Genomic DNA, 26,922 nt, shown 5'->3' with positions numbered 1-26,922 from the left:
TGAAAAGTATAGGAATAGAAGGACCCTTCCTAAAAATAATAAACAGTATATACCTAAAACCATCAACTAGCATCATATGCAATGGAGATAAATTAGAAGCCTTTCCAATAAGATCAGGAGTGAAACAAGGATGCCCATTATCTCCTCTGTTATTTAACACTGTACTAGAAACACTAGCAGTAGCAATTAGAGAAGAAAAAGAAATTGAAGGTATCAAAATAGGCAATGAGGAGACTAAGCTATCACTCTTTGCAGATGATATGATTGTCTGCTTAAAAAATCCTAGAGAATCAACTAAGAAGCTTGTAGAAATAATCAACAACTTTAGCAAAGTTGCAGAATACAAAATAAATGCACATAAATCATCAGCATTTCTATATATTTCTAACACATTACAGCAGCAAGAGGTAGAAAGAGAAACACCACTTAAAATCACCCTAGACAATATAAAATACTTAGGAATCTATCTACCAAAACAAACACAGGAATTATACGAAACCAACTACAAAACACTTTCCAAACAATTAAAACTAGATCTAAACAATTGGAAAAATATTGATTGCTCATGGGTAGGACGAGCTAACATAATAAAAAGGACCATTCTACCCAAATTAATTTACCTATTTAGCGCCATACCTATCAAACTACCAAAAAACTTTTTTTACTGAATTAGGAAAAACTATAACAAAGTTCATTTGGAATAACAAAAGATCAAGAATATCAAGGAAAATAATGGGGAAAAAATGTGAAGCAAGGGGGCCTAGCAGTACCAGATATTAAATTGTACTATAAAGCAGTGGTCATCAAAACGGTATGGTACTGCCTAAGAGACAGAAGGGAGAATCAGTGGAATAGACTTGGGGTAAGTGACATCAGCAAGACAAGAGCCCAACTTTTGGGACAAAAATCCACTATTTGTCAAAAACTGCTGGGAAATTTGGAAAACAATATGGGAAAGATTAGGCTTAGATCAACATCTCACACCCTACACCAAGATAAATTCAGAATGGGTGAATGACTTGAATATAAAGAGGGAAACTATAAATAAGTTAAGTGAACATAGAATAGGTTACTTGTCAGATCTCTGGGAAAGGAAAGATTTTAAAACCAAGCAAGAGTTAGAGAAAATTACAAAATGTAAAATAAATGATTTTGATTATATCAAACTAAAAAGCTTTTGTACAAATATAAACAATGTAGCCAAAATCAGAAGGGAAACAACAAATTGGGAAAAAATCTTTATAACAAAAAACTCTGATAGGGGTCTAATTACTCAAATTTACAAGGAGTTAAACCAATTGTATAAAAAATCAAGTCATTCCCCAATTGATAAATGGGCAAGAGACATGAATAGGCAATTTTCAGATAAAGAAATCAAAAGTATCAATAAGCACATGAGAAAGTGTTCTAAATCTCTAATAATTAGAGAAATACAAATCAAAACAACTCTGAGGTATCACCTCACACCTAGCAGATTGGCTAAATTGAAAGAAGGGGAGAATAATGAATGCTGGAGGGGATATGGCAAAACTGGGACATCAATGCATTGTTGGTGGAGTTGTGAACTGATCCAACCATTCTGGCTAGCAATTTGGAACTATGCTCAAAGGGCTATAAAAGAATACCTGCCCTTTGATCCAGCCATACCATTGTTGGATTTGTACCCCAAAGAGATCATAGATAAACAGACTTGTACGAAAATATTTATAGCTATGCTTTTTGTGATGGCAAAAAACTGGAAAATGAGGGTATGCCCTTCAATTGGGGAATGGCTGAACAAATTGTGGTATATGCTGGTGATGGAATACTATTGTGCTCAAAGGAATAATAAACTGGAGGAATTCCATGTGAACTGGAAAGACCTTCGGGAATCAATGCAGAGAGAAAGGAGCAGAGCCAGAAGAACATTGTACACAGAGACCAATACACTGTGGTAAAATAGAATGTAATGAACTTCTGTACTAGCAGCAATGCAATGACCCAGGACAATTCTGAGGTATTTATGGAAAAGAACGCTACCCACATTCAGAGGAAGAACCACAGGAGTGAAAACAGAAGAAAAACAACAGCTTAAACACATGGGTTGAGGTGGACATGATTGGGGATGTAGGCTCAAAACTACCACACCAATGCAACTATCAACAATTTGGAAATAGGTTTTGATCAATGACACATGTTAAAACCAGTGGAAATATGCATCAGACATTGGGGGGGGGGGAGGCGTCGGGGATGGGGGTGAAGGGGAAAGTAAGAGCATGAATTATGTAACCATGTTAACTTTTCTAAAAAATAAATATTAATAAATGTTTATTTAAAAAAATAATAAAGTACCATGTTTTGTGATTTGCTAATGTGCTTATTTCTTGTTAAATGTTTTATTTATACTCTTCAATATATCCTTTGACTTATATTCCACTACTCCCCCCACCCCCCAACCCTGCATTATAACAAATTGAATCTAGGGCCCAAATCTGAAAAATATTTCCCTCAATATCCACCTTTAGTCCATCATTTTTCTATAGAGTGTTGGGAAATGTACTTTACCCTTAGTCCTCTCAAGTCATGGTTAGTCACTACTTTGAACAGAGGTCTGAAAAGTTTTCCACAGTTGTTTTCCATTATGTTATTGTGGTCATCTTGTAAATTATTCTGTTTTCTGAAAGGCCTTTAGCCCAGAATCACAAAGGCAGAGAGTACTCTGTGGTGGCTTCCGTCTATACCAGTGGTTCCCAAACTTTTTTGGCCTACCACCCCCTTTCCAGAAAAAAATTACTTAGCATCCCTGGAAATTTAATTTTTTAAAATTTTAATAGCAATTAATAGGAAAGATAAATGCACCTGTGCCATCACTGCCCCCCTGGATCCCTGCAGCACCCACCAGGGGGCAGTGGCGCCCACTTTGGGAATCATTGGTCTATACTGTGATTGAAAAGATTAACAGCCACTGTGGGGTTAGAGAATACCTCCATCCTATCACCTATCTTCCAACAAACATTCTGACCCTGCATGGTGAAAGAATGCTCCCATACCATCCGAAAGAAAAAATGGCAGCTGCACAGTATGTGCTAGGCCATATGTCTGCGCTCACTAAGTTTTTATCAGAGAACCTCAAAAATAAGTTAAAAGATGTATTTGGGGGGCAGCTGGGTAGCTCAGTGGATTGAGAGTCAGGCCTAGAGACAGAGGTCCTAGGTTCAAATCTGGCCTCAGACACTTCCCAGCTGTGTGACCCTGGGCAAGTCACTTGACCCCCATTGCCCACCTTTACCACTCTTCCACCTAGGAGCCAATACACAGAAGTTAAGGGTTTAAAAAAATGTTTAAAAAAAAAAAGATGTATTTGAAGGTAGCTAGGTGATTTAGTGGGTAGAGAGTCAGGACTAGAGACTGGAGAGTTCAAATCTGGCCTTATATACTTCCTAGCTGTGTGACCTTTTGGGCAAGTCACTTAACCTCAATTGCCCTAGCCCTTACTGCTCTTATCAATTAAAAGGTAAGGGTTTAAAAAAAAAAGAAGGGGATTATTTTTGATCCTTATAAAATAATGGTGTAAGTAGTGATTGCAGAACAAACAGATGGAGTAAATGTGACTAGTCATGTTTCTGGGATGCTGACATAGACAACTGCACTCATAATAGTTTTTTAAATTGTATTTTATTATTTTCAGTCAGCAAAAATTTGCTTTCTCTTCCATTCACCCTATCTTCTCCCTACACACCAAAATCAGAGTGAGGCTGAGTGTTAGCTGCTCTGTCCTAACCCTCCTTGTTTGTGATGTCTCCTATGCACTCTGATTACATGAGATAATTCTCCCTAATTTTCCTTCCCTTCAACCTCAGTGTACTCTTCTCTTAGGATCTTGAAGGCAATAGCCATTTCCAGGCCTTGTCTAATTAGACTCCTTCAGTGACCACTGATGATGGAATCATATCAGTGGGGAAATATGTATATCTCTCCAGATTTGAATGTAGACAATTTTTCCCTTATGATTGATTCATTTATGTTTTTCTTGTTTTAGTTTCCATAAGTCCTGCATTTGAACTTCAGTTTCTAACCAGCTCTGGGCCTTTTCATCAGGAATACAAGTTTTGTTAGTAACTTATTCTTGACTATAAGTCTTCTCTGCCTTCTGAAATATCATATTCCAAATTCTTCATTCCTTTGTAGTGGTGGTTGCTAAATTATGTTTGATTCTGACTGTGGCACCCTGATAATTGGATTCTTTTTTTCCCTGGCTGCTTAAGGTATTTTTTCTTTGACCTGAAAGCTCTAGATTTTGGCTATGATGTTCCTTGAAGTTTTCATTTGGGAGTTTCTTTTAGGATGTGATTAATGTATTCTTTCTATTTCCATGTTGCCCTTTGTTTCTAAGGTATCTAGGTAGTTTTCTTTTATGATTTCTAAGAATATGATGTCTAGACTCCTTTTTAGTGGGTTATGGTGTTTAGATAATCCTGTACTTTAAAATTTAAAAATAAATTTAAAAATTTTTTGGTTTATTAGTTGGGTTAGTAATAATCCATAATTGGGTCAGTGATCTTCTCTCAGTGACTAAAGACCTAGTCCTATATTTCTTAAATTATTTCTCCTTGATCTGTTTTCCCAGGTCAGTTGCTTTTGCTATAAGATACCATATTTTTTTTCCTTTTTTTCAGTCTTTTCTTATTTCTTATCATCTTATATACTCTTTGGCTTCTATTTGAGCAATTCTAATTCTCAAGGACTTTTAAACTTTGGCAAGGTTTTTGTACCTCTTGTTCCAAGCTGTTAATTCCCTTTACAATTCTTTCTTCCATAACACTCATTTCTTTTTAGTTTTTACTTTGTTCAAGCACTCTCATTTCATTTTTAAAAACATTATAAAACTTGCTTCATCTCTTAGGAATCTCAATGAACTGGTATACTCAAGCTGAATTTTTCTCAGAGGCTTTGTTTCTAGATATTTTGTAGTCTTCTTTTTTCTTTCTTCTTCCTCCTCTTCCTCCCCCTTCTCTTCCTCATTCTCCTCCTCCTTCTCCTTCTCCTCCTCCTTCTCCTCCTTCTCCTTCTTCATCCTCTTCCTCTTCCTCTTCTTCCTCCTGACCTAGCAAGGTTTAGGTCTGAGTCACAATAAACTCCTGCTAGACTCAATCCCTTTAAGCTGGCTTGAGTCCTGCTGGTTCCCTCGTATTGACAAAATTGTAGGCTCCCTCGGATTCCTGCCCTGGTTATTTCTTTGAAAGCTTCAGAATGGATGGAGGTAGAAACAAAGACCCTACCTTTGCTCCTGGGATCTGAGCTACACACTGCTGCTTCTCATCTGAACTTGCTCTTGCATTGTCACACTATTTAAGTACCTGCAACCACCCCTTACCCTGCAACATGAAGCCTGGAGGGCAAGCCTGTTCTTCAAGCCTTTCTGGATCAAATTCTAGCTGTTGATATTGTTTATATAGCTTTTCAGTTTTACATAATGAAATGTTCCTTTTTAATCTTTGATCATCTCTCTCATTTAGCTAAGAACCCATTCCTATTCCATTATTTTACAAAATCTGTTCTTATTTTGTTCATGATGTGACCTTTTGATATTTGTCCTGTATTTATGGAGTTTATTGTGGCATATGACTTAAGATATTGGGCTTAACCTAATATTTCCCAAGTTGCTTTCCAGTTTTCCTAGTAGTTCTTGTCAGAGATGGAGTTCTGAACCCAGTAGTCAGGTTTGTCAAAAACTAAGCTAGTATGTTTGATTGCTTCTGGGTCTTACTTATTTAAACAATCTATTTCAATGTTCAACTTCTTTGTCTTTGAACCAATAACACATAATGTATTAATGCCCCCTATCCTTTCTTAAAAGGTTAAACAAAAAAAAAGGCAAAAAAAGTTTTAAAATTGTTCGGCAAAACTAACCAATCAGTATATCAACTAAGTCCAACATTATATGAAGTGTTTTACCCCAGTAATAAGCCAACCAGGCCACCAGGTCCAGGTCCAATTAGGTCAGTTGGATCTAGAACAAAATGAGAAACTTATCCATCCAACAGTTAACAAAGGGCAATTTACTTAACCCCAGTGGGAGAAGGACTTTTAGGGCAGGGAGAGGATGTTCAGGGAGAATACAGGCTAGATTCAGTAGAGGACACCCTTCCTGTGCTTGTTTGATCTTGCTGTTGATCTGGATTCAGAACATGAGTAAGAACCTGGGGACCCCAGCGTCTTGGCTGTTTCTTTACTTAGGTGATCAGGAATCTACTGAAATAGCCTGAGCCTTAGGCCCCCTGAGCCATTTAAATCTTGAAAATGGTTTTAGCTGTTCCCCTTTTTAAATTCTTCTGTCCTGTCTTAGAATTAATACAAGGTATCAATTCCAAGGCAGGAAAACTGAGTGAGGGCTAGGTAATTAAGTGACTTGCCCAGGGTCATATAGGTAGGTCATGACTGAAGCTAGATTTGACGTAGGACCTCCCATCTCCAGGCCTGGCACTCAGTCCATTGAGCCACCTAGCTATTCTGGTTTGAATATGTTTCTTTTTTTCTTTTTCTTTTTAAAAACTTAAAAATTTGTATAAAACCCTTACGTGATTCAATACTGTATATTGGTTCCAAGGCAGAATAATGGTAAGGGCTAGGCAATGGAAGTTAAGTGACTTGCCCAGGGTCACACATTTATTTTATTATTTTTTTTCTGAGAAAGGAGAGCATTTTATTTTTTTTGAACATTATCCATGCTTTATTGTATTTGTATTATTATTATTTTTATTCATTCATTTGTTTATTTATTTTGAGCATTTATTAGTATTTATTTTATTGAAAAGTTAACATGGTTACATAATTCATGCTCTTACTGTCCCCTTCACCCCCCGACTTCCCCCTCCCCTCCATGGCAGATGTGTATTTCCACTGGTTTTAACATGTGTCATTGATCAAGACCTGTTTCCAAATTGTTGATAGTTGCATTGGTGTGATAGTTTTGAGTCTACATCCCCAATCATGTCCACCTCAACCCATGTGTTCAAGCAGTTGTTTTTCTTGTTTCCACTTCTGCAGTTCTTCCTCTGAATGTGGGTAGCATTCTTTTCCATAAATCCCTCAGAATTGTCCTGGGTCATTGCATTGCTACTAGTACAGAAGTCCATTACATTCTATTTTACCACAGTGTATTGGTCTCTGTGTACAATGTTCTTCTGGCTCTGCTCCTTTCACTCTGCATTAATTCCTGGAGGTCTTTCCAGTTCACATGGAATTCCTCCAGCTTATTATTCCTTTGAGCACAATAGTATTCCATCACCAGCATATACCACAATTTGTTCAGCCATTCCCCAATTGAAGGGCATACCCTCATTTTCCAGTTTTTTGCCACCACAAAAAGCATAGCTATAAATATTTTCATACAAGTCTGTTTATCTATGATCTCTTTGGGGTACAAACCCAACAATGGTATGGCTGGATCAAAGGGCAGGCATTCTTTTATAGCCCTTTGAGCATAGTTCCAAATTGCCAGGGTCACACATTTAGGAAGTGTCTGAGGCCAGATTTTTTTACCTAGAACCTCCCATCTCCAGGCCTGGCTCTCTGTCTCATCCATCTCAGCTACCCTGTTTTGAATTCCTTTAAAAAAAAAAAAACTAGCCTAAGCTACATGGTATATGGCCTTAGGTTCTTGAACTAACCATAGTTTCTCAGTCCTGGAAATCTGTGAGAGGGTGTATTTGTATATCTCCTTTGTGGCTGACTTGACTTGATGGTTATAATCTTGCAACATTCTGTATAAATTATTGTTTTTATTACTTGCTGCCTCAGGGAGGGGAGAGTAGAAGGAGGAAGGTGAGGAGGGAGAGAAAGAATTTGGATTGCAAGATATCAGAAGACAAATGTCAAAAATTGTTTCTTCAGGCAATTGGAAAAATAAAGTCTTTAGAGAAAAAATAAATGATATTGTTTCCATGTAGGTTATTGTAGGTTATGTATGTTCTTGTTTTGAGTTCACCTAACATTAGCTCATCTTAGTCGTTCTTCTCTGTATTCTTCATATTCCTATAGTAGTTTACTATTCCATTGATTTCACATCATTTATGTAACTATTTGTTAGTCAGTGGATATCTATTTTGTCCAGTTCTTTACTACTATTAAAAAAATGTTATCAGTATTCTGGTGTATATAAGACTTTTCATTTTTATCATTGGCTTTCTTGGATATATGAGGAATGGAAGCTTGTAGAGAACAAGAATTGTTTTCATGTTTGTCTTCATATTCCCATTGCTTGAAATGGTGCCTAGAATGTGCTAGGTATTTGATAGATGCCTGTTGCCTCACCAGAAAAAGACATAATTAAAGTAGAAAAAAGATTGTTCATTCTATTTTCTCACCATCTCCTGAAACCTTTGACTATTGACTTCAATATAGCAAAAGTTCTTAGTTTTGTCCCAGAGGAAGAGTCTCTCTACCAGCTCCTCTATGTATTTTCCACTGCTGCCATTTTCCTGAAGGAGAACAAATGGGACTTGTGGCTCTTCTTCATATTACTTTCTTACCTCTTCTATTTGTCCAGCAATAACCTCAGAATACTTTAGTTCTTCTTTCTTTGGTAGATATAATCTGAAGAAGGAAAAGAAGTCATTCAATCCCATTTTGCAAATGTAGGAAAGGCAAAGCTATCAAAACTAAGGGCATTTGCTCTGAAGCTTGTGTAATCCCCAATTCCCTAAACTGTTTTTGACAAGAGCTGGAGGAAAAAAAAGATTTTTGAATCATCCTATTGTACTGTCCTATCCTAGGTTCTTTATAGTGTTATTTATTTTTGGTTACTCTGATAACACTAAGCTGTGGGGTGAAAAATATAAAACAAAACTGGTAGGGAATAAGGGTGTCAGGAGCTCTTCTCTCTCTTAGTTTTAGATTCTTACAAAACCTGGGATGACCTTATGCAGAATGGCACCCCGCAAAATAAACATATGGTGGCCTGTCCAAGCATTCTTTCTTCAGCCTGGTCTTGTGAACTAGATCTTTCTGCCTGGTGTATTGGAGAGGAAAGCAGATTTGAGATGATAGTGACTGAAAAAAGAAGGAAGACAAGAAAGAGAGGAATTAAAAATAGGGAACAAGAAAGAGGAAAACATGGATAGAGAGCCATATGAGGAATGGAAGGAGGAACAGAAGTAATAACTTGACTAAGGATTAAAAAAAAACAAAACCCAACCCATACCTTCTCCTTTAAAATAAATATAGTATATTGGTTCCAAGGCTAAATAGTGGTAAGGACTAGGCAATTGGGTTTAATAGACTTGCCCAGGGTCACACAGCTAGGAAGTTTAAACCCATGTCCTCCTATCTCTAGACCTGGTTCTCAATCCGCTGAGCCACCTAGCTGCCCCCTATGACTAAGGATTTTTAAGTCATTGCTCATCAGTGTGAGTGACAGCCATGTGTAAATCCATATTTGTAAAGCATAATGCCTGGCAAAACAATAGGTGCTTAATACACATTTGTTCTTCTCCTTATCTGGGGTTTCTCATAGTATCATGGGGCTAGAGATTCTTATGTTTAGAATCATAAGAGCTAGGGCAATAACAGAAGCCTGTCCAGAAGCAGGCAAGTGAACATTTTCTGCCTTTCGGTTTCTCATCCTTTTCCCTTCGTGAGTCATTTATTAGTTTGCCTTTCTCTGGCCTCTAATGCCTTCCTGAGCCACAAGAGAACATATGTGGTGGTATATAGGTACATAGGGAAAACACATACCTATGTCTGTTTAATAGCTGTGTGGACTCAGGAGTCCATTTGAGGTCCAGCCTTTGCCCCTAGTAAGTATGTGAGTCAGTGAGCATTTGTTAAGATCTTACTCTGGGCTCGAAACAAAGCTGGAGAGGGAAAGAACAAAAATTGTCCCTGCTTTCAAGGGATCTCACATTCTATTAGAGGGTGACAATATATAAACCAGATAGACTGAAGATAGAGAGAGAGAATAGGTAGAAGGTAAAGACTCTAGAATCTGGAGGGCCTGGGAAAGACCACCTGCAGAAAGTGGAGTCTGAACTGAGTTTTGAAGGAAGCCAAAGAAGAAGAGACAGAGGTGAGGAGAAAGTCTGTTCTAGGGATTGGGATAGATGGACTGCTGAGCGTATGGAGGGGAAGAAATGTAAGAAGATTTTGGAAAAGGGCCAAAAGTTAGAAAGAATTTTTTTAAAATCCTTCCTTTCTTAGTAATAACTTTTAATATAGAAGGGCATCTAGAGAAAGAACTGTAGGAATCATCTTTCACATCAGTGTATTTAGGGGTTTATTTTGGATTCTGGTTATATATGAATGTGTTCTTAAAATAATGACCAATATGAAAAGTGTATTTTGCATGGCATTTAAAAAAAAAAGACAGAAGAGCTCAAAGGCTAGAAAGTGAGGTTAAGTGACTTGTTCGGGGTCACAGAGCTTGGAGGTATATGAGAACAGATTTTAATAATCCAGGACTTTCCAACTCCAGGTTTGGTACTCTATTCACTGAGCCACCTAACTGCCCCTCACAAAAAGCTTTAATACTAAATATTCTTTATATTTCATCCTGGAGATGACAGGGAGCCACTGGAATTTGTTGAATAGTGAGGTGACAAATGGCATTATCTTGGCAGCTGAGTGGATTTAAGTGGGGAAAGACATAAAGCAGGGAGAAGGCCTAGGCCTAGGGAGAGGTGCTATGCATTCATGGGAAAGGAACTGCTACCTGGACTGAGCCAGAGGAAAGACTGATCTTAGTAGCAGGAGGACAGTAGGGTCTCCCAAAAATCACTTTTACTTTCAGCGAGAAAGAGTACAAAGCTGGGGGTTCTTATTCTTTTTTTAGTGGTATTTCTAATTTTTATTAAAAATTACATGCAATAGCAAATTTCTACTCAAGTTTTCCTAAGTTATATGATCTAACTTATCTCCCTCCCTTCCTCCTCCTGGTGTTGGCAGGCAGTTCAATCTAGGCTATACATTTCCATATGGGGAGGGAAGAAGCTCTCCCATTGGGCTGCTGGGCAGATGGGCAGATGAAGTAAGGAATGTCCTCAGGGAGTGTAGAGAGGGAGAGGGGAGTGGCTCCAGTGCTCTGCTCCCCTCCAGCTCTGCCACCTGTGAACCTCCCACCTTACCCCCTGTGCACTCCCATTGGGCTGCTGGGCAGAGGGGTGGGTGATGTGAAAAAATGTCATCAGGTGGGAGTCCCTCTGCCTTTCTAGTAACAATCTCTGGGGGGAGAGGAATGGAGGGCGGGAGGCCAAGTGCCCACAGAGAGCACTATGCATGCCATCTTTGGCACCCATGCCATAGGTTTGCTATCACTGGTCTAGAGTGTTTTTAAATGGAGTTTTTCTTTCAAACTCTTGCTCCTGAGTTTTGTTGGAAATATATAGAAATGCTGATGATTTGTGTGTTTATTTTGTACCCTGAAACTTTGCTAAAGTTGTTAATGGTTAGCTTTTTAGTTGATTTTCTCAGATTCTCTAAGTATACCATCATATTATCTGCAAAGAGTGATAGTTTAGTTTCTTTGATGCCTACTTTGATTCCTTCAATTTCTTCTCTAATTGCTACTGCTAGCATTTCTAGAACAATATTAAATAATAGTGGTGATAATGGGCATCCTTGCTTCTCTCTTGATCTTATTGGGAACACTTCTAACTTATCTCCACTGCAGGTAATACTTGCTGATGGCTTTAAATAATTACTGTTTTTTATTTTGAGGAAAGTCCCTTTTATTACTATACTTTCTTGTGTTTTCAATAGGAATGAGTACTGTTATTTTGTCAAAGGCTTTTTTTGCATCTATTGAGACAATCATATGATTTCTGTTAGTTTGATTATTGCTATGGTCAATTATATGGATGGTTTTCCTAATATTGAACTAGCCTTGTATTCCTAGTATAATTCCACCTGTCATAGTGAATAATTCTTGTGATAACTTGAGCTAGGGTTTTTTTTGGGGGGGCTAGTATTTTATTTAAGATTTTTGCATATATGTTCATCAATGAGCTTGGTCTATAGTTTTCTTTCTCTGTTTTTGGTCTTCCTGGCTTGGTAATCAGTATCATATATGTGTCATTAAAAAGAATTTGGTAAGATTCTTTCTATGCTTTATTTTGTCAAATAGATTGCAGAGTATTGGGATTAATTGCTCTTTAAATGTTTGATAGAATTCACTTGTGAGTTCATCTGGTCCTAAGGATTTTTTCATAGGGAATTCCTTGATGACTTGTTCAGTTTCTTTTTTCAGATATGGGATTGTATTCTATTTCTTCTTTTTGTTAATCTAGGCAATTTATATTTTTGTAAATATTTGTCCATTTTGACTAGATTGCCATATTGTTGTATAATTGGGCAAAATAATTGCCTTAATTTCCTCTTCATTACAGATGAGATTGACCTTTTCATTCATGATACTGTTAATTTGATTCTTTTTTTAATCACATTAACCAGTGCTTTATTTGTTTTTTCATAATACCAGTTCCTAGTCTTATTTATTAGTTCAAATAGTTCTTTTATTTTCATTTCCCTTCTCTTTCTGGTATACTAGATTAAATTTGCTGAGGCTCCCTGAATCTTCTAGCTGATCCAGCTTTCCACCAAAAGACCTAGGCTCATGTGGCAATAGAGGAGCTATTAAAATGGGGTCTTTTTGGTAGACAGATGATATAGAACTTTGCTTACTTAAGAGAAATGTTGTGGTATATTTTGATTGTTTTGAAAGAGGGAAACTAGAATTGGAGAAACTAGTTACTGGATGAGGTCAGTTACGAAGATCTAACTGATTATTCCTCTACTGTCTCTTTCAGATGTGTAGTTGTTTTATTCAATCCCCGGAAGCACAAACAGCACCATATCCTCAACAGTTCCAGGTAAGTCAGAACTGAGCTGCAGGAAATTCAGGAAGAGTCTCTCCATGGCTTTCCTCTCTCCATGTGGACTCTGGGATTGGACTGGTCTCATCTTTCCTTATTTGGATGGGCACAGTGGAGAGATCTGTACTTTGTATCTTGACCTCATAATAGCATCTGTGAACTTCTCTCTTTGGTGGTTGGATATTAGGATCCCTTTTTGTACAGACAGGCATTTCTGTCATGGTACCTGTTTAACCTGGGTACTTTTGCTGCCTAATCAACTTCCTTTGTTGCTATAGTCAAAGTCAGGCTGTTTAGATACCAGATGAATCTGTACAGATACCTTGTTATATGTTTCCTGGTCCTCAGATTTATTTTTTTATGTTGTAGGAAAACTATTACTGCTCTTGCCTTTTCCCCAGATGGCAAGTACCTCGTCACGGGAGAGGTGAGTAACCAGGAGGAAACCAGTACCATCAGGCCAGGATAAAGTAGTTTTGATCCTCTCTCAGAACTCATCCTAGACCCCTTGGAAGTTTTGCCCTCCTGGCTTACTGCCTAATTCCTTTGTGGAATTACCTTGGGGTAATGTTTCTGGCTCTCTAGGGCCCTCTGCTGGGTACAGACAGAAGACTTCTTGCCTTCTGTTGGGCTGGGGCTGTAGCTGTAAGGAAGCAGTGGGGAGTCAGGGACTGGAGCTGTGGGGGAACAATGGGGACATTCCCTTTCATCTGCACTTTCTCCATTCTGGGCTCCAGAGAAGGAAGCCTGTGGGTGTCAGGGAGTCAGGAGCTGCTCCCTACATTGTCATCATTACCTCAAATGATTAGTTCAGCCAACATCTATCAAACCAGTTACTCTAGGGCTATCTCAATGTAAGCTTTTATTACTCTATTACTATTGTTATTGGCCATACTCTGGGAGTATAAGATGAGGAACCTAGGTGGTTAAGCTTCATGAGTCTAGGGATACATGTGAGACTTCTAGTTTAGGGGAGATAAAGCAGGCACTCAAATAACTAATGTAAGGTAGAATGTGATAGAGAAAGGCTGCTGTGGGCAGGAATCGATGTTCCTCATCTCCTACTTGCTCAATGCTTCCCTTAGAGTGGCCATATGCCTGCTGTGCGAGTGTGGGATGTAGCTGAGCGTCACCAGGTGGCAGAACTACAAGAGCATAAGTATGGTGTCGCCTGTGTGGCCTTTTCCCCGAGCGCAAAGTATATCGTTTCTGTCGGCTATCAGCATGACATGATTGTCAATGTCTGGTCCTGGAAGGTGAGTGTGAAAGAGGGGCTTAAGAGTGTGGCCCCTGCTTAGGACTAGCCTGTGAGGGCAGCTTGGGGAAGGATGGGAGATGGTTATGCTGGCCTGGTTTGCTGCTGCCTTCATCTTGCTTCTTAGCCACCTTCTTGGAAGTAATGTAGATCATAGAAAGGAGGAGTTCTATTGCCAGCTTTGGAGGTTGAAGGAGCTATCTGAGTACCATCAAGAGATCCCTGTAGGGGGGCAGCTGGGTAGCTCAGTGGATTGAGAGCCAGGCCTAGAGACGGAGGTCCTAGGTTCAAATCCGGCCTCAGACACTTCCCAGCTCTGTGACCCTGGGCAAGTCACTTGACTCCCATTGCCTACTCTTACCAATCTTCCACCTATAAGTCAATACACAGAAGTTAAGGGTTTAAAATTTAAAAAAAAAAAAAAAAAAAAAGAGAGAGAGAGAGAGAGATCCCTGTAGGGAGGCTTTTCCCCAACCTTTTATTTACCCAGAAGGAAGTGTTTTTCTCTAAGATTGGAGATCTTCATCCTGCCCAGTCTTCCTCCAGGCTCAGATTCTCATCCTTCCCCAGGCCCTACTCTAGGTCTTGAGGAGCAGTTTCCTAATTATTGCTTTGATTATCTCCTCAGAAAAATATTGTGGTAGCTTCCAACAAAGTTTCGAGTCGAGTGATGGCTGTGTCCTTTTCTGAGGATTGCAGCTATTTTGTTACCGCTGGCAATCGGCACATCAAATTCTGGTACCTGGATGACAGTAAGACTTCTAAGGTGAGAGTGATGTTGAAAGTGGTGCCCAAGTTAAAGGTTAACCACTAATTGTAGCCTCCACAAGCTCTTACTCTCTGTGTCTTTCCAGACATCTAGTTTTCAGTCATACTTGCTCAGAGCTTCAAGAAAAGCCCCTACCTAGCTTTGGCCCTAGCTTAGGCCAGGCTTATGACTTCCCTCCCTGTCTGAGGCCTACTACCACTAAATAAAATGGCCTGTTCATCTGTCCTTTCCTGTCTGACTAGGAAGGTTGAGCATTAGTAGTGTGTGCCCATAGGTAAACACCACAGTGCCCCTGTTGGGCCGCTCAGGGCTGTTGGGGGAGCTTCGGAACAATCTTTTTACTGATGTGGCATGTGGCCGAGGAAAGAAAGCAGACAGCACTTTCTGCATCACCTCTTCTGGACTGCTATGTGAATTTAGTGACCGGAGGCTATTGGACAAATGGGTGGAACTTCGGGTAAGTGTGTATCTGACCACTGAAGGGTTCCAGGCAGGACTGGTTGACTTATGGGGAAATTTAGGGTGGCCTAGATCAGCTCATCAAACCCTGTGGTCTGGAGATGATGACTCCCTTCCAGCCTTCAAGAAAAGCAGAGACTCCTTGAGTGGGATGAAATTCCTCCATGAGGAAGCAAAGAGTTAGGGAGATGGAACCTAGCTTGGGACAGAGCCCCTGGCTAACTGTATAACTGCTTCCTTTCTGCTCTCTCTTTTTGCTTTTCCCTTCCTCTCCTCAGAATACAGACAGCTTCACAGTAAGTGGTGCCTAGACTTTCTTCCTCATTCTCTGTCTATCTCACCTTTTCTGTAGCTCTTTTAAATCTCTGCCTAGCCGTTCATGCTTCATCTTATTTGTCTTGTCTGCTTCCCTGCTTGCTCCCCTGCTACTCTGCCTTGAGCTGCTTCTTAGTATTTGGCAACTATTCCTCATGGCCAGGCTGAGCAGAGTGGCCTGGGCTTTTTCTGGACAGCCTTTAAGTGAGTGCCTCCCACTTTTCCCTGTCCTGTCTAATCGTTGCTACTCTGGCAGCTTCTTTAGAAGGCAGCCAGAGGAGCTCAAAGGCAGCAGTAACCATACTTTCTTCTCTGCCTCGGTTTTGCTATTTACTCCTGTAGGCAGGTATCTGGTTGATGGAAGCAAAGAGAAGAATTGATGGCAATTCTTTAGGAATGAATAGCTATTAGACTCATCCTGATCCCTGAGTGGGTAAATGCTAGGGAGAAAATCATTCATTTTACCTTTCTCCATGTGTGTTCAGCCCACTTTTTATAACTGGGTGCCCTCTGTCCATAGACTACAGTGGCCCACTGCATCTCAGTGAGCCAAGACTACATCTTCTGTGGCTGTGCTGATGGAACTGTGCGTCTCTTCAACCCCTCGAATCTTCACTTCCTCAGTACACTGCCTAGGCCCCATGCCCTGGGGACTGACATTGCCAGCATCACTGAGGCTAGGTGAGTTGCCTATATATGCCCGTTTGACTCTTCTTTGCCTCTTCTCTTCCTCCCTCCTTTTCTCTAATCTTCTGTAATTGATAGTGAATGAGGAGATCATTAGCTTCTTTGACTTTTTGAGCTAGATAAACCCCCGGGAATGAGTCAGAGATTCTCCATCCTGCTTTTTTTTTTTCCTTCTGGGCTACCCATTTCATCATTACTTTTCTCCTTCATTATTTCAGCTTCCTTCTTACCAGGTTGCCCTCTCTATGTCTTCTTCCCTCACAGCCGCCTTTTCACTGGTACAGCTGATGCCAAGTACCCAGACACCATCGCCCTGACCTTTGATCCCACTAACCAGTGGCTGTCCTGTGTATACAACGACCATAGCCTCTATGTATGGGATGTAAGGGACCCCAAGAAAGTAGGCAAGGTGTATTCAGCCCTTTACCATTCTTCCTGTGTCTGGAGTGTGGAGGTATGTGATGTGAGGAAGGTTCTTTTTTCTTAAGATAAAGCCAGGCAGTGGTTATACATGTCCCTTGGGATGGTCAGATGATAGCACTTTCTTCATGCTATTTCCTAGTATTCCAAGAAAAATCTCATGTTAAGGACTTGATTGCCCTTGGAGCTTTAGGGGAAAGCCCTTAAATGATGAATTTGACCCTTGCAGTCTCTTTATCTCAGGCCCCTTGCACTGGGTTCCTTGTTTATCCTTTCTTGGATAGAGGTGGCACTGTCCCCCCAGAGCCTATCACTGGTCTCCCTCCACTCCTAGGTATATCCTGAGGTAAAGGACAGTAACCAAGCCTGCTTGCCACCCAGCTCCTTTATCACCTGCTCCTCAGACAATACCATTCGCCTGTGGAACACTGAGAGTGCTGGTGTCCATGGTTCTGCACTGCACCGAAACATCCTCAGTAATGTAAGAACCGAGATTCTCAGGAGTCTGCATCTCCTCAGCCCTGTGTTCTAGGACATCCTCCCTTTCCTTTGGCTGGCATCATAGCTAACTTCATTTCATTTTCCCCCCAACTAGGATCTGATAAAGATAATCTATGTGGATGGGAACACTCAGGCCTTGCTGGACACGGAGCTGCCAGGGAGTGGAGATAAAACTGATGGGTCATTGGTAGATACTCGTGTAGGAATCCGTTCTGTTTGCATCAGCCCCAATGGACAGCACTTGGCATCGGGGGACCGGGTAGGCACACTAAGGTCAGTTTTGTGATGAGATTTAAGCACTGTCCTCACTCTAGCCTGGGGGAACTGGTTCCATGGTGAATGCCAGATTGGAAGGGCTCTGGCCTGAAAGAATTGGTGAAGGGGGGATGGTCACAGATTGGGGTGTGGGCAGGGTGGGGCTTTCCATGTAAATTCTCTGGCAGTAAAATATTTCCACCCTTATCCTTGCAGGGTACATGAGCTGCAGTCCCTGAGTGAGATGCTGCGGGTTGAGGCCCATGATTCAGAGATTCTGTGCCTGGAGTATTCCAAGCCAGATACAGGTGGATGAGGGTGTCCCTGAGTGGTTGGGGTGTACATGTACTACTAATTTGGATCTGGAGCTGAGCAATATTTTTCCCCCTTGAGAATAAGGAGAGTGAGTTCCCGAGCCCTCCCTATCCCATTTGACTGTCTCTGAAGTGCTGTGGGATTCTGTCCTTTAGGGGCACCTTTCCTTCTGCCATCCTCTCCCCTTTCCCCGACCCGTTTTTGTGCACATCTCACTAGCCAACTGTATTTTGACTATGGGATCTTATATTCCCTAAGTATTATTACCGGTTGATAAATTCTTCCTTTGGGCTTTGGTCACATGTTAGATATAAAGAAACCTCTCCTTTCATACAGGTCTAAAACTGCTCGCCTCAGCAAGCCGAGACCGTCTGATCCATGTGCTGGATGCTGAGCGAGAATATAGTTTGCAGCAAACATTAGATGAACATTCTTCTTCCATCACTTCAGTCAAGTTTGCAGGTAATGTTCAAGGAAGGAGGAGGGGAGACAAGGGGGTTTAAGGCATGTCCTCTTGTCCCCTAGGGCTGTAACAGGTGTCTATAAGCTGGGCATCATTCAGGGCTACATGTGGAAGGGGAATGAAGTGCAGACTGGATGGCATTGAAGCTGTCTGATTAGCTGGTTGCAACTAGAAATGGAGCACAAGGCAAAGGGAGGGAATTCATGCAGCTGAAGCAGCTGGGGTAGCTGACCCTTCTCCTCCATAGCAAGTGATGGACAGGTCCGCATGATAAGCTGTGGAGCAGACAAGAGCATCTACTTCCGTACTGCACAGAAGGTAATGGACTCTGGGGACTCTGGGCCTTGGTGGAGCAAGACAGAGAGTGGGCCCTGAGAGCTGCCACAGAGAATCCTCCATTTGCCTAAGGAGGGAGCTCTGGAGAGATGGGAATGAAGAATGGGGGTTCATGAGGGGGAAGTCTTTGTGGGCCTGGACCCTGTCCACATGCCGTGTCCCCTACAGTCTGGAGATGGGGTGCAGTTTACACGGACACACCATGTGGTGCGAAAGACAACCCTATATGACATGGATGTGGAACCCAGCTGGAAGTACACCGCCATTGGCTGCCAAGACAGAAATATTAGGTAGATATCCTTTCCTGAGGTGGATCATCACTTATAACCATGCCAGCTTGAGGAAGCCCTATATGGACCAGGCAACAGAGCAGTGTTGCTTCTGATACTTCCTTGATTTTAACGCCTAGAATTCTTCCTTCTGACCAATAATCTTGTCAAGGGTTGTTGTCTGTCTAAGAGAGGGGGTGAGGCAGGGGAAGAGAGCGGGAGACTTATCTATACCCTGTCATGCACCAATCACTACTTCCTATGATGTATATACACGTGTGTATATGTGTGTAAATAGACACAGTAGTGAGGTCCAGAGAGAGCAAATCCTCTCTTGTCTCTCCTTAGGATCTTTAATATTAGCAGTGGGAAGCAGAAGAAACTCTACAAAGGGTCCCAGGGTGAGGATGGGACTCTCATCAAGGTAAAAGGAGCCTTTCAGGCCTAGCAGGGCCTGGGGGGCAGGGTGGGATTCCTTGTCAATTGAGAGTATTGGGTGCTTTTTTGCCTCAGGGGTATGCCACCTCTCACCTTCCCCTACAAAATGCTTTTTCCTTTAGGTTCAGACAGACCCCTCAGGCATCTACATTGCTACCAGCTGTTCAGACAAGAACCTTTCCATTTTTGATTTCTCCTCAGGAGAGTGTGTGGCTACCATGTATGGCCATTCAGGTGAGTTCTTCTCTCTCAGGTAGTCCTAAAATCTAAACAGGGCTGGATGAATCTGTTTTCAGCTCCCTTTAGCTGTGACAGGTTCTCAGTGGGCATTAGAGTGGGTTCATAAAATGTATTCTGTGTCTTCCCCAGAAATCGTCACTGGCATGAAGTTCAGCAATGACTGCAAACATCTCATCTCTGTATCAGGAGACAGGTGAGCAGAAAAAGCCTCCCTTAGGAGGAAGAACCACCACTCCCACCTTATGAAAGGTTCTGGACCAAGATTTTCTTACCTTTACTATGTGTGAACATGAACAACCTTCTAGCCTTCTTTTTGTTTCTCTTACACAAAACTTGATCTTCCATCTCCAGGATTTTGCACTGGCTCTTGTCCTTTCCTAGAAAACACTCCTTCAGAGGGCAGCTGGGTGGCTCAGTGGATTGAGAGCCAGGCTTAGAGACAGGAGGTTCTAGGTTCAAATCTGACCTTAGATACTTCCCAGCCATGTGACCCTGGGCAAGTCACTTGATCCCCATTGCCTAGCCCTTACCACTCTTCTGCCTTGGAGCCAATACATAGTATTGACTCCAAGACGGAAGGTAAGGGTTTAAAAAAAAAAAAAAAAAACACTCCTTCATCTCTATCTCTTAGAACAGTGATTCCCAAAGTGGGCGCTACTGCCCCCTGGTGGGTACTGCAGCGATCCAGGGGCGCGGTGATGGCCACACTTTTTTTGTATTACATTCTATTCTGAGTTCAATAAATAGTTTCATAATTTCCAGGGGACACTAAGTAATATTTTTTCTGGAAATGGGGCGGTAGGGCAAAAAATTTTGGGATCCACTGTCTTAGAATCTCTAGTTTCCTTCAAAATTCACTTATTTTCTATAAGAGGCCCTAAAGTGGGACTGCCTTCCCCCATCCCCGCCACATTATCTTGTACTAATTTCATTTGTCATGTCTAAACTTGGGCATGTATTGTATTTGTCTATTGATGTGGTCTAATAGAATTTCCTTCAGAAGGAGGATTCTTTCATTTTCCTTTTGAATCCTCAGTGCCTGTCACAGAGTCTGGATAACATAGCAGGTGCTCTGTAAATGCCTACCTTTTGATTGATTGATTAATTAAGCAAGGGTTTCTGTTGGAGATTGACTTGATGTCATTGGCCTTATTTTGAACTGCTGCTATGTTGGCCACCAGCTCAGGGAGAGACTGTATCATTATTCTGCCCCTCCTCTAGGTTCTGACCCATTTTTACTTCACCCCCAATTCTTCTTATAATTCTTTAGTTGCATCTTCGTATGGCGCTTGAGCTCTGAGATGACTATCAGTATGCGACAACGTTTGGCTGAGCTTCGGCAACGCCAGCGAGGGGGCAAACAGCAGGGACCGTCACCGCCTCGAAGGACCTCTGGGCTTAACAGGTAAGGATTAAGGAAAAGGTTAGGGAGTTGCATCATTGCCTCCCTGTTACCTTGTCCAAATTTATTCTTCTCTTTCTCTCATAACTTGGGCAATCATGTGAATACCTACTCCCAAGCCTTCAACCCTTTGATTTGATTTCTACTGATTACTTTTCCACTAACCACCTTCCCTTGTCTCTGTCCTTTCCCCTGGATTGGATGCCTGCTGATTTTAGTCGAGATGCCCCTACAGTACTTTCTGCAGTACCAGCCCTTTCTTCAGATAGTGACAAAGATGGGGAAGATGAGGGCACTGAGGAGGAAGAACTGCCAGCCCTGCCCATTCTTGCCAAGGGCACCAAGAAAGAGCCAGGTATGTGTCTTCTTGGTATAAATGAAAAGCATGTAAAGGGTCCAGAGGAAAGAGTGCTAGGATTTCCAGCCTGAGATATACACACTCCAGGGGGTATAAGAAGCTTGTCAAAAAGTTGCTGCAAGGATTATTTCGTATTGAAATCAGTTGATCTCTTTTATTTCTTATGTCTATAACTATATAAGAAGTTCTCCAACCTATCCTTTAAAATTGACTTAGGGACTATGAGGTTTACTAAAAGAAGAAAGGTACAGGGATCAAAATTTTGGGAAGCACTGAGAACAGCAGGATGAGCTGAAAGATTTAGGGGGGGAATCAAGGGTAACAAGTGTAGATGTCCTGGTTGTGACACTCTGGATGAATCATTAAACTTTAATTGCCTAACCCTTACTGTTCCTCTGCCTTGGAACCAACCAATATTTAGTATCGATTGTAAGAACAAAGGTAAGGATTTAAAAAAAAAATCTAGGGGATTAAGATGTAGAAGAAAATGGTATGTCTGTGTTGAAGCCACGAGAAATCAAAGTTGAGGCAGGAAGTGGGTTGAGATTTACATTGCTAAGCATGACCCAGAGCTCTTTCCCACTATTTCTTTCCCTATGATAGCTTCGGTCCGAGGTCCATCCTTACCCAGAAGTCTGTCCCACTGGGAAATGAGTCGAGTAAGTGCCTCTACCTAATGTTGATTTACTACTGTCATCTGTGGAGGGTAAGAATTAGTTCCAAGTGGGAAGCCTCCTCAAATTTTCCTTCCCGTGGGCATACCAAGTCTGATGCCCAATAGGTGGGGTTGGAAAAACATGACCAAAGCTTGCTTTCATCATCCAGTTAATTGACTGGTAAGGGGCACAAGATGTAAGTGGTCAGAGTCAGAAGCTCCAAGAACCCTGGGAAAGATTCAGGAGAAAGTCCAGGTCCAAAATTTCCATGGTAGGATGCAGAATTAGAACCTGAGGTGATGCTATATGGAGCAGGACTGCAAACGTGCTAGGAAAGTGGGAGGCAGTGTAGACATAGGACAAGGGCTAAATTCAGAATTATATATGTTATATAGAAATTATATTGAAATATATTATAAGTAAGTATTCTGATTCTGCTCTTGAGGAGTTTGTTTTGCTTCAGGGGAGGTGGAGGGAATAAGCATTTATAGAGCACCCTTTATGGGCCAGACTCTATGCTAAGTACTTTTCAAATATCCTGTTAACCCTGTAAGGTAGGTGCTATTATTAATCCCATTTTAGGGTTGAGAAAATTGAGGCAAATAGAGATTAAATGACTTCCCCAGGGTCACTTATCTAGTAAGTGTCTGAGGCCAGATTTGAACTCAAAATTTTCTGACTCTGGGCCCAATACTCTTATCTACTGTGCCACTGAGTTACTTAGGGACCAGTGTTGCTTTCTCTGTATCATTCTTAGTTTTTGAGGTCCCCCAAGTGATCTGGGTAGAGGCTGGCCCCCACTCTCACTCTCTGTTTTCTTAGACTCAAGAGGGAGTAGAATTCCTGGACCCAGCACCTGCCAGCAGTCAAGGTCCCCGAAGACGAGGACGATGGGCCCAGCCAGGTGTAGAGCTAAGTGTCCGCTCCATGTTGGACCTTCGACAGTTGGAGACATTGTCCTCAGCACCTCGACCACCCAGCCAGGATTCTTTAGCCCAGGAGTCAGTAGCTCAGGACCAGCCTGTCCTTGAGAAAAATAGCCAACGGCCCACTGTGGATGCCCATTCTAGCCAAGTAAGGTCCTTTTCCCAGGTAACCTCCACCGAGATCCAAGTCTCCTTTACCTTAGAACCGAAGTCTAGGGTTCTTTCGAATGTTTTTGAGTTATGTATTCAACCTGGAGCGTATCTGGAGCTGGTGTGGTAACTAGAGTGAAACAAATTTGTCATCTGTCCCAGTATAAGTCCCTTGAGTGATAAAGGTATATTAAGTAATGGCTAATGATACAGAGCCTCCATAGGATATAAAAGAAGTATAGTTTTTTTTTTCAGGAGCTTGAAAACATACAGTTACAGTTCTGTTTGGTACTCTACCCATGAATTTGTTTTTGTTTTTTTTTTTAAACCCTTGTACTTCGGTGTATTGTCTCATAGGTGGAAGATTGGTAAGGGTGGGCAATGGGGGTCAAGTGGCTTGCCCAGGGTCACACAGCTGGGAAGTGGCTGAGGCCGGGTTTGAACCTAGGACCTCCTGTCTCTAGGCCTGACTCTCACTCCACTGAGCTACCCAGCTGCCCCCTATGAATTTGTTTTTAGATTCACTTTCAGAACTCCTGAGCTCTTGTCCATATGCAGGACTATGGGGTACTACTCAGTTTCTCTTCAGGAGTAGGGTGTCGAAGTTTCTTTCCAACCTTACTTCCATTTCTCTCCAAGAAACTCTTATCACATGAGGAAACTCAACTATAGCCTTTTTCATCTGTTTCCAGAATGGCAGTATTCCCAAGTCACTGATTTCTAAGCCTTGTGCCTGTTCCCAAGTTATCCAGCTAATTTCTCAGGAAGAGGAGGGGGTCTTTGCTCAAGAGATGGAGCCAATGAACAATGAAGATGGCGTGGTCTACCCAGAGCCAGGCAATTGCCCTCCCCTTGATTCCAGGCAAGGACCTTGCCCTACTCCCTCCACTCTTCCACAGGGCTATGCAGTCCCTACTCCTCTGATTCCTCTAGAACCTTTCCCAAATAGGTTTCATAAGTGTGTATTTTCTGACTGGGATATGGGATGTGGGATCTCTATCTGGTTCTCCCCTACCCTGTACTTCCTACTATTTTCCCAGAGTTGAAGAAGAAAATGAGCAACATACTAAGGCAGTTAATTACTTTTCCTTGCTCTCCTCATTCTCCCTGTTTGCTGGGTCTTGACCTCTGGGCAGTGAGTTCCAGGTACAGGCCCTTCCCCATGGTCCACTGGGTAGAGTGTACCCAGTTAGCAGAAGCACAGAGAAACACAGTCCTGATAGTGCCTGCTCTGTGGATTATAGCAGCAGCCGTCTTTCTAGTCCAGACCATCCGAATGAAGGTAAGAAGACTGTATTCATCCTAAAACCTATGGTCCCTAGAACTTCTTTGGTGGGCAGAGGAAGTATGCAGATATGGGGGAAAAGCTATACCTTGGGGCCAGGACCAAACTGGGAGGACTGAATGTAGAATTGAAGCAAGATAGGATGTAGTATGTCTTTCTTGCCTTCCCCAGACTCTGAAAGTACAGAGCCCTTAAGTGTGGATGGAATCTCCTCAGACCTTGAAGAACCAGCTGAGGGCGAAGAGGAGGAGGAAGAAGAGGAAGATGGAGGAACTGGCTCTGGTGGGCTACAGGGAGGCAGCCCCCGTACTCCTGACCAGGAACAGTTCCTCAGACGGCACTTTGAGACACTAGCCAATGGGACTGCTCCAGGTGTGGCCAGAGGACCAGGGCCCTGGTCACAATTCCTCTTGATTCATTTCCCAGTCTGCCTGTGAGAGGGAAAACTGCAGAGAAAAAAACAAAAGCATAAGGGCAGAATGTGTCCTAGCATTTTTGTTCCTGGAGTGCAGGGACCCAAGAATGGATAAGAGTTTGTCCTGGGGTTTCCATGTCATAGAAGGTTGAATCTGAGTCCTGAAGGTTGGGAAATAGTACTCAGATTTGTACTTAATTCATACTTCAAGTTTTTTTTGTTTTTGTTTTTTCCAAAAACCTTGCCTTCTGCCTCAGAGTCAATACTGAGTTATCAGTTCTAAGGCAGAAGAGTGGTTAGACCTAGGCAATTGGGGTTAAATGACTTGTTCAGGGTCACATAGCTATGAAATGTCCAAAGTCAGATCTGAACCCAAGACCTCTTGTCTCCAGGCCTTGCACTCTATCCACTGAGCCACCTTGCATTCAGAGTTTTGACCCAGAGTAGGAACTGAATAAATACTTGCTGACTGATTAACTTACTGTCTCCATGACAGATGGCCCAGGCTGGCCCCTGGAAAGGATGGAGCCTCAAAGTATATCCTCCCGTTTCCTGTCCCAGGTGCAGACTCCTATAGTCAGGTACATCATTCTCATCTCACAACCAGTTCAGACTCTGAGCATAGAGTCCTGGATCCTGTCATCACCCTGCTGGCCCTAGAACCAGAGAAGTAAAGGCCTCTACCTTTATCTCTGCTTTTGAAGTGATTGGACATGAGCCAGTCCTTTCACCAAGTCTGGTCTGTCCCCACACTTGTGCCTCATCTACTTTGTCTTTGGCTTAAAGTAAAACTTTGAGAGAATTAAACTATTACCCCATGATTGTCCCAAGTGAAAAAGACCTTGCCCTTTGGCCTGCTGATCCCCAAAGATGAGTCAAAATGGAGCTTGAATGGCCTCTGGCCATGGTAGGGGGAGCGTGCATGGCTAAGTTTGGCCCATGCAGGGAGTCATTGGTCCTCTTCACATTCTTAATTTGGCTCTGTGCCATCTCATTCCTCTAGGGAGCTGCCCCTTTCTTTCTCAAGACCAGTAGCACAACAGAGACCCATCAGGGTGTTCCAGGACCTGAATGAGAAGCCTCGCAGTGGAGCCATCTGCCTCCCTGGCATCCCACCGGAGGCAGAACCAGTTTCTGGTGGCTCTAACCCCCAGCATGTGACCTCTGTACTCCGACGGCGTCGCCTAAACCTGGATGGCAACTGGACACACAAGAAAACTGCCTTCTCTGGCTCTGGCAGCAGCCTTCAGAAAGCCCAGTCAGTGCAAAACCTAGTGCCACAAGGTGAGGGGGCTACCTAACTGCCTCAGTTTTATGTGACTCCCTCTTGAATATTTGAGTTTGGGGGTTGGAAAGTCATTGAGGGTGGGCAGGTATCATTGTATTTGTTTTGAGTCCTTCCAAGCCCTTAGATATTTCTTGGGCTCAGGCACAAAGCCATGGCCTTTGGTAGAAGTTTTTCTCCAATTTGACTTAATTACATTTGTTTCTTCAGATGAGCCACCTCTGCCTGGCCCAGGACCCCTACAGGAGAATGACGTCCAAGAAGGCCTGGGCTCTCTAACCCAGGGGGATGGTCGCCCAACTCGGCCCCGCTCTTACCTGAACCCCACCACCAGCTCTATGGCTAAAATGTCTCGTAGCACCTCTGTGGGGGAGAACCTAGGCCAGGGGGAATTGGCTGAAACTCAGGTCCCTAACCCCATCAGGATCACATCCATCAACAAGCTGGCCCTGCCAAATCGGGCTCATCTTGTGCTGGACATTCCCAAGCCCCTGCCTGACAGGCCCAGCCTAGCTTCTTTCTCTCCTGGGGCAAAGGGCCGGGCCCTTTGCGAAACTCAACAGCTTGGCTCTCCAGAGAGCCTGGGGAAGAAGTCTGTCACATCAGAGGGGCAGGCCTGCCTGGGGGAGGGCACCATTCTCACACCCCGGACAGAGTACCAGGCCCAGCCTGGTCCTAAAAGCTCCTGTTCCCAAGAACTACCAGCCAAATGCCTCCCCCGAGGTCCTGAGAACTTGCATCCCCCATCCCCAGAGAAGATCCCCAACCCCATGGAACCTTCCAGACCCGGGGCTTCCCTGAGCCAGGACTCAGGTGTGCAGAATTCTTCACTTCTCATCTCCTGTCCCCTCCCCTCTCTCTTGTTTCTGTTGGCCACT

General features: G+C 42.5%; 2 protein-coding genes across 2 annotated transcripts in view; one reads left to right on the top strand and one right to left on the bottom strand.

The window, feature by feature from the left end:
• The window catches only part of LOC123236610 (occludin-like), an 8,053-nt gene extending 5,434 nt beyond the window's left edge, over positions 1–2,619 (bottom strand). The window contains exon 1 of the mRNA XM_044662989.1: positions 2,545–2,619. Within this exon, the coding sequence (XP_044518924.1) occupies positions 2,545–2,619 (75 nt within the window). The remainder of the gene's footprint in view (positions 1–2,544) is intronic.
• MAPKBP1 (mitogen-activated protein kinase binding protein 1) overlaps positions 1–26,922 on the top strand; it is a 93,134-nt gene that overhangs the window by 57,015 nt on the left and 9,197 nt on the right. The window contains exons 3-29 of the mRNA XM_044660026.1: positions 12,780–12,842; positions 13,215–13,272; positions 13,931–14,101; positions 14,729–14,866; positions 15,144–15,326; positions 15,607–15,624; positions 16,164–16,324; positions 16,595–16,784; positions 17,085–17,231; positions 17,346–17,524; positions 17,723–17,814; positions 18,158–18,283; positions 18,532–18,602; positions 18,789–18,910; positions 19,238–19,313; positions 19,450–19,561; positions 19,697–19,760; positions 20,838–20,972; positions 21,188–21,324; positions 21,931–21,986; positions 22,806–23,057; positions 23,752–23,921; positions 24,196–24,341; positions 24,516–24,716; positions 25,265–25,340; positions 25,763–26,043; positions 26,255–26,857. Of these exons, the coding sequence (XP_044515961.1) occupies positions 12,780–12,842; positions 13,215–13,272; positions 13,931–14,101; positions 14,729–14,866; positions 15,144–15,326; positions 15,607–15,624; positions 16,164–16,324; positions 16,595–16,784; positions 17,085–17,231; positions 17,346–17,524; positions 17,723–17,814; positions 18,158–18,283; positions 18,532–18,602; positions 18,789–18,910; positions 19,238–19,313; positions 19,450–19,561; positions 19,697–19,760; positions 20,838–20,972; positions 21,188–21,324; positions 21,931–21,986; positions 22,806–23,057; positions 23,752–23,921; positions 24,196–24,341; positions 24,516–24,716; positions 25,265–25,340; positions 25,763–26,043; positions 26,255–26,857 (4,028 nt within the window). The remainder of the gene's footprint in view (positions 1–12,779; positions 12,843–13,214; positions 13,273–13,930; positions 14,102–14,728; positions 14,867–15,143; positions 15,327–15,606; positions 15,625–16,163; positions 16,325–16,594; positions 16,785–17,084; positions 17,232–17,345; positions 17,525–17,722; positions 17,815–18,157; positions 18,284–18,531; positions 18,603–18,788; positions 18,911–19,237; positions 19,314–19,449; positions 19,562–19,696; positions 19,761–20,837; positions 20,973–21,187; positions 21,325–21,930; positions 21,987–22,805; positions 23,058–23,751; positions 23,922–24,195; positions 24,342–24,515; positions 24,717–25,264; positions 25,341–25,762; positions 26,044–26,254; positions 26,858–26,922) is intronic.

Source organism: Gracilinanus agilis, chromosome 2 (assembly GCF_016433145.1).
Source record: "Gracilinanus agilis isolate LMUSP501 chromosome 2, AgileGrace, whole genome shotgun sequence".
Lineage (NCBI taxonomy): Eukaryota > Metazoa > Chordata > Mammalia > Didelphimorphia > Didelphidae > Gracilinanus > Gracilinanus agilis.
The sequence above is the reverse complement of the archived record's forward strand: the minus strand, read 5'-3'. Positions and strand labels throughout refer to the sequence as shown.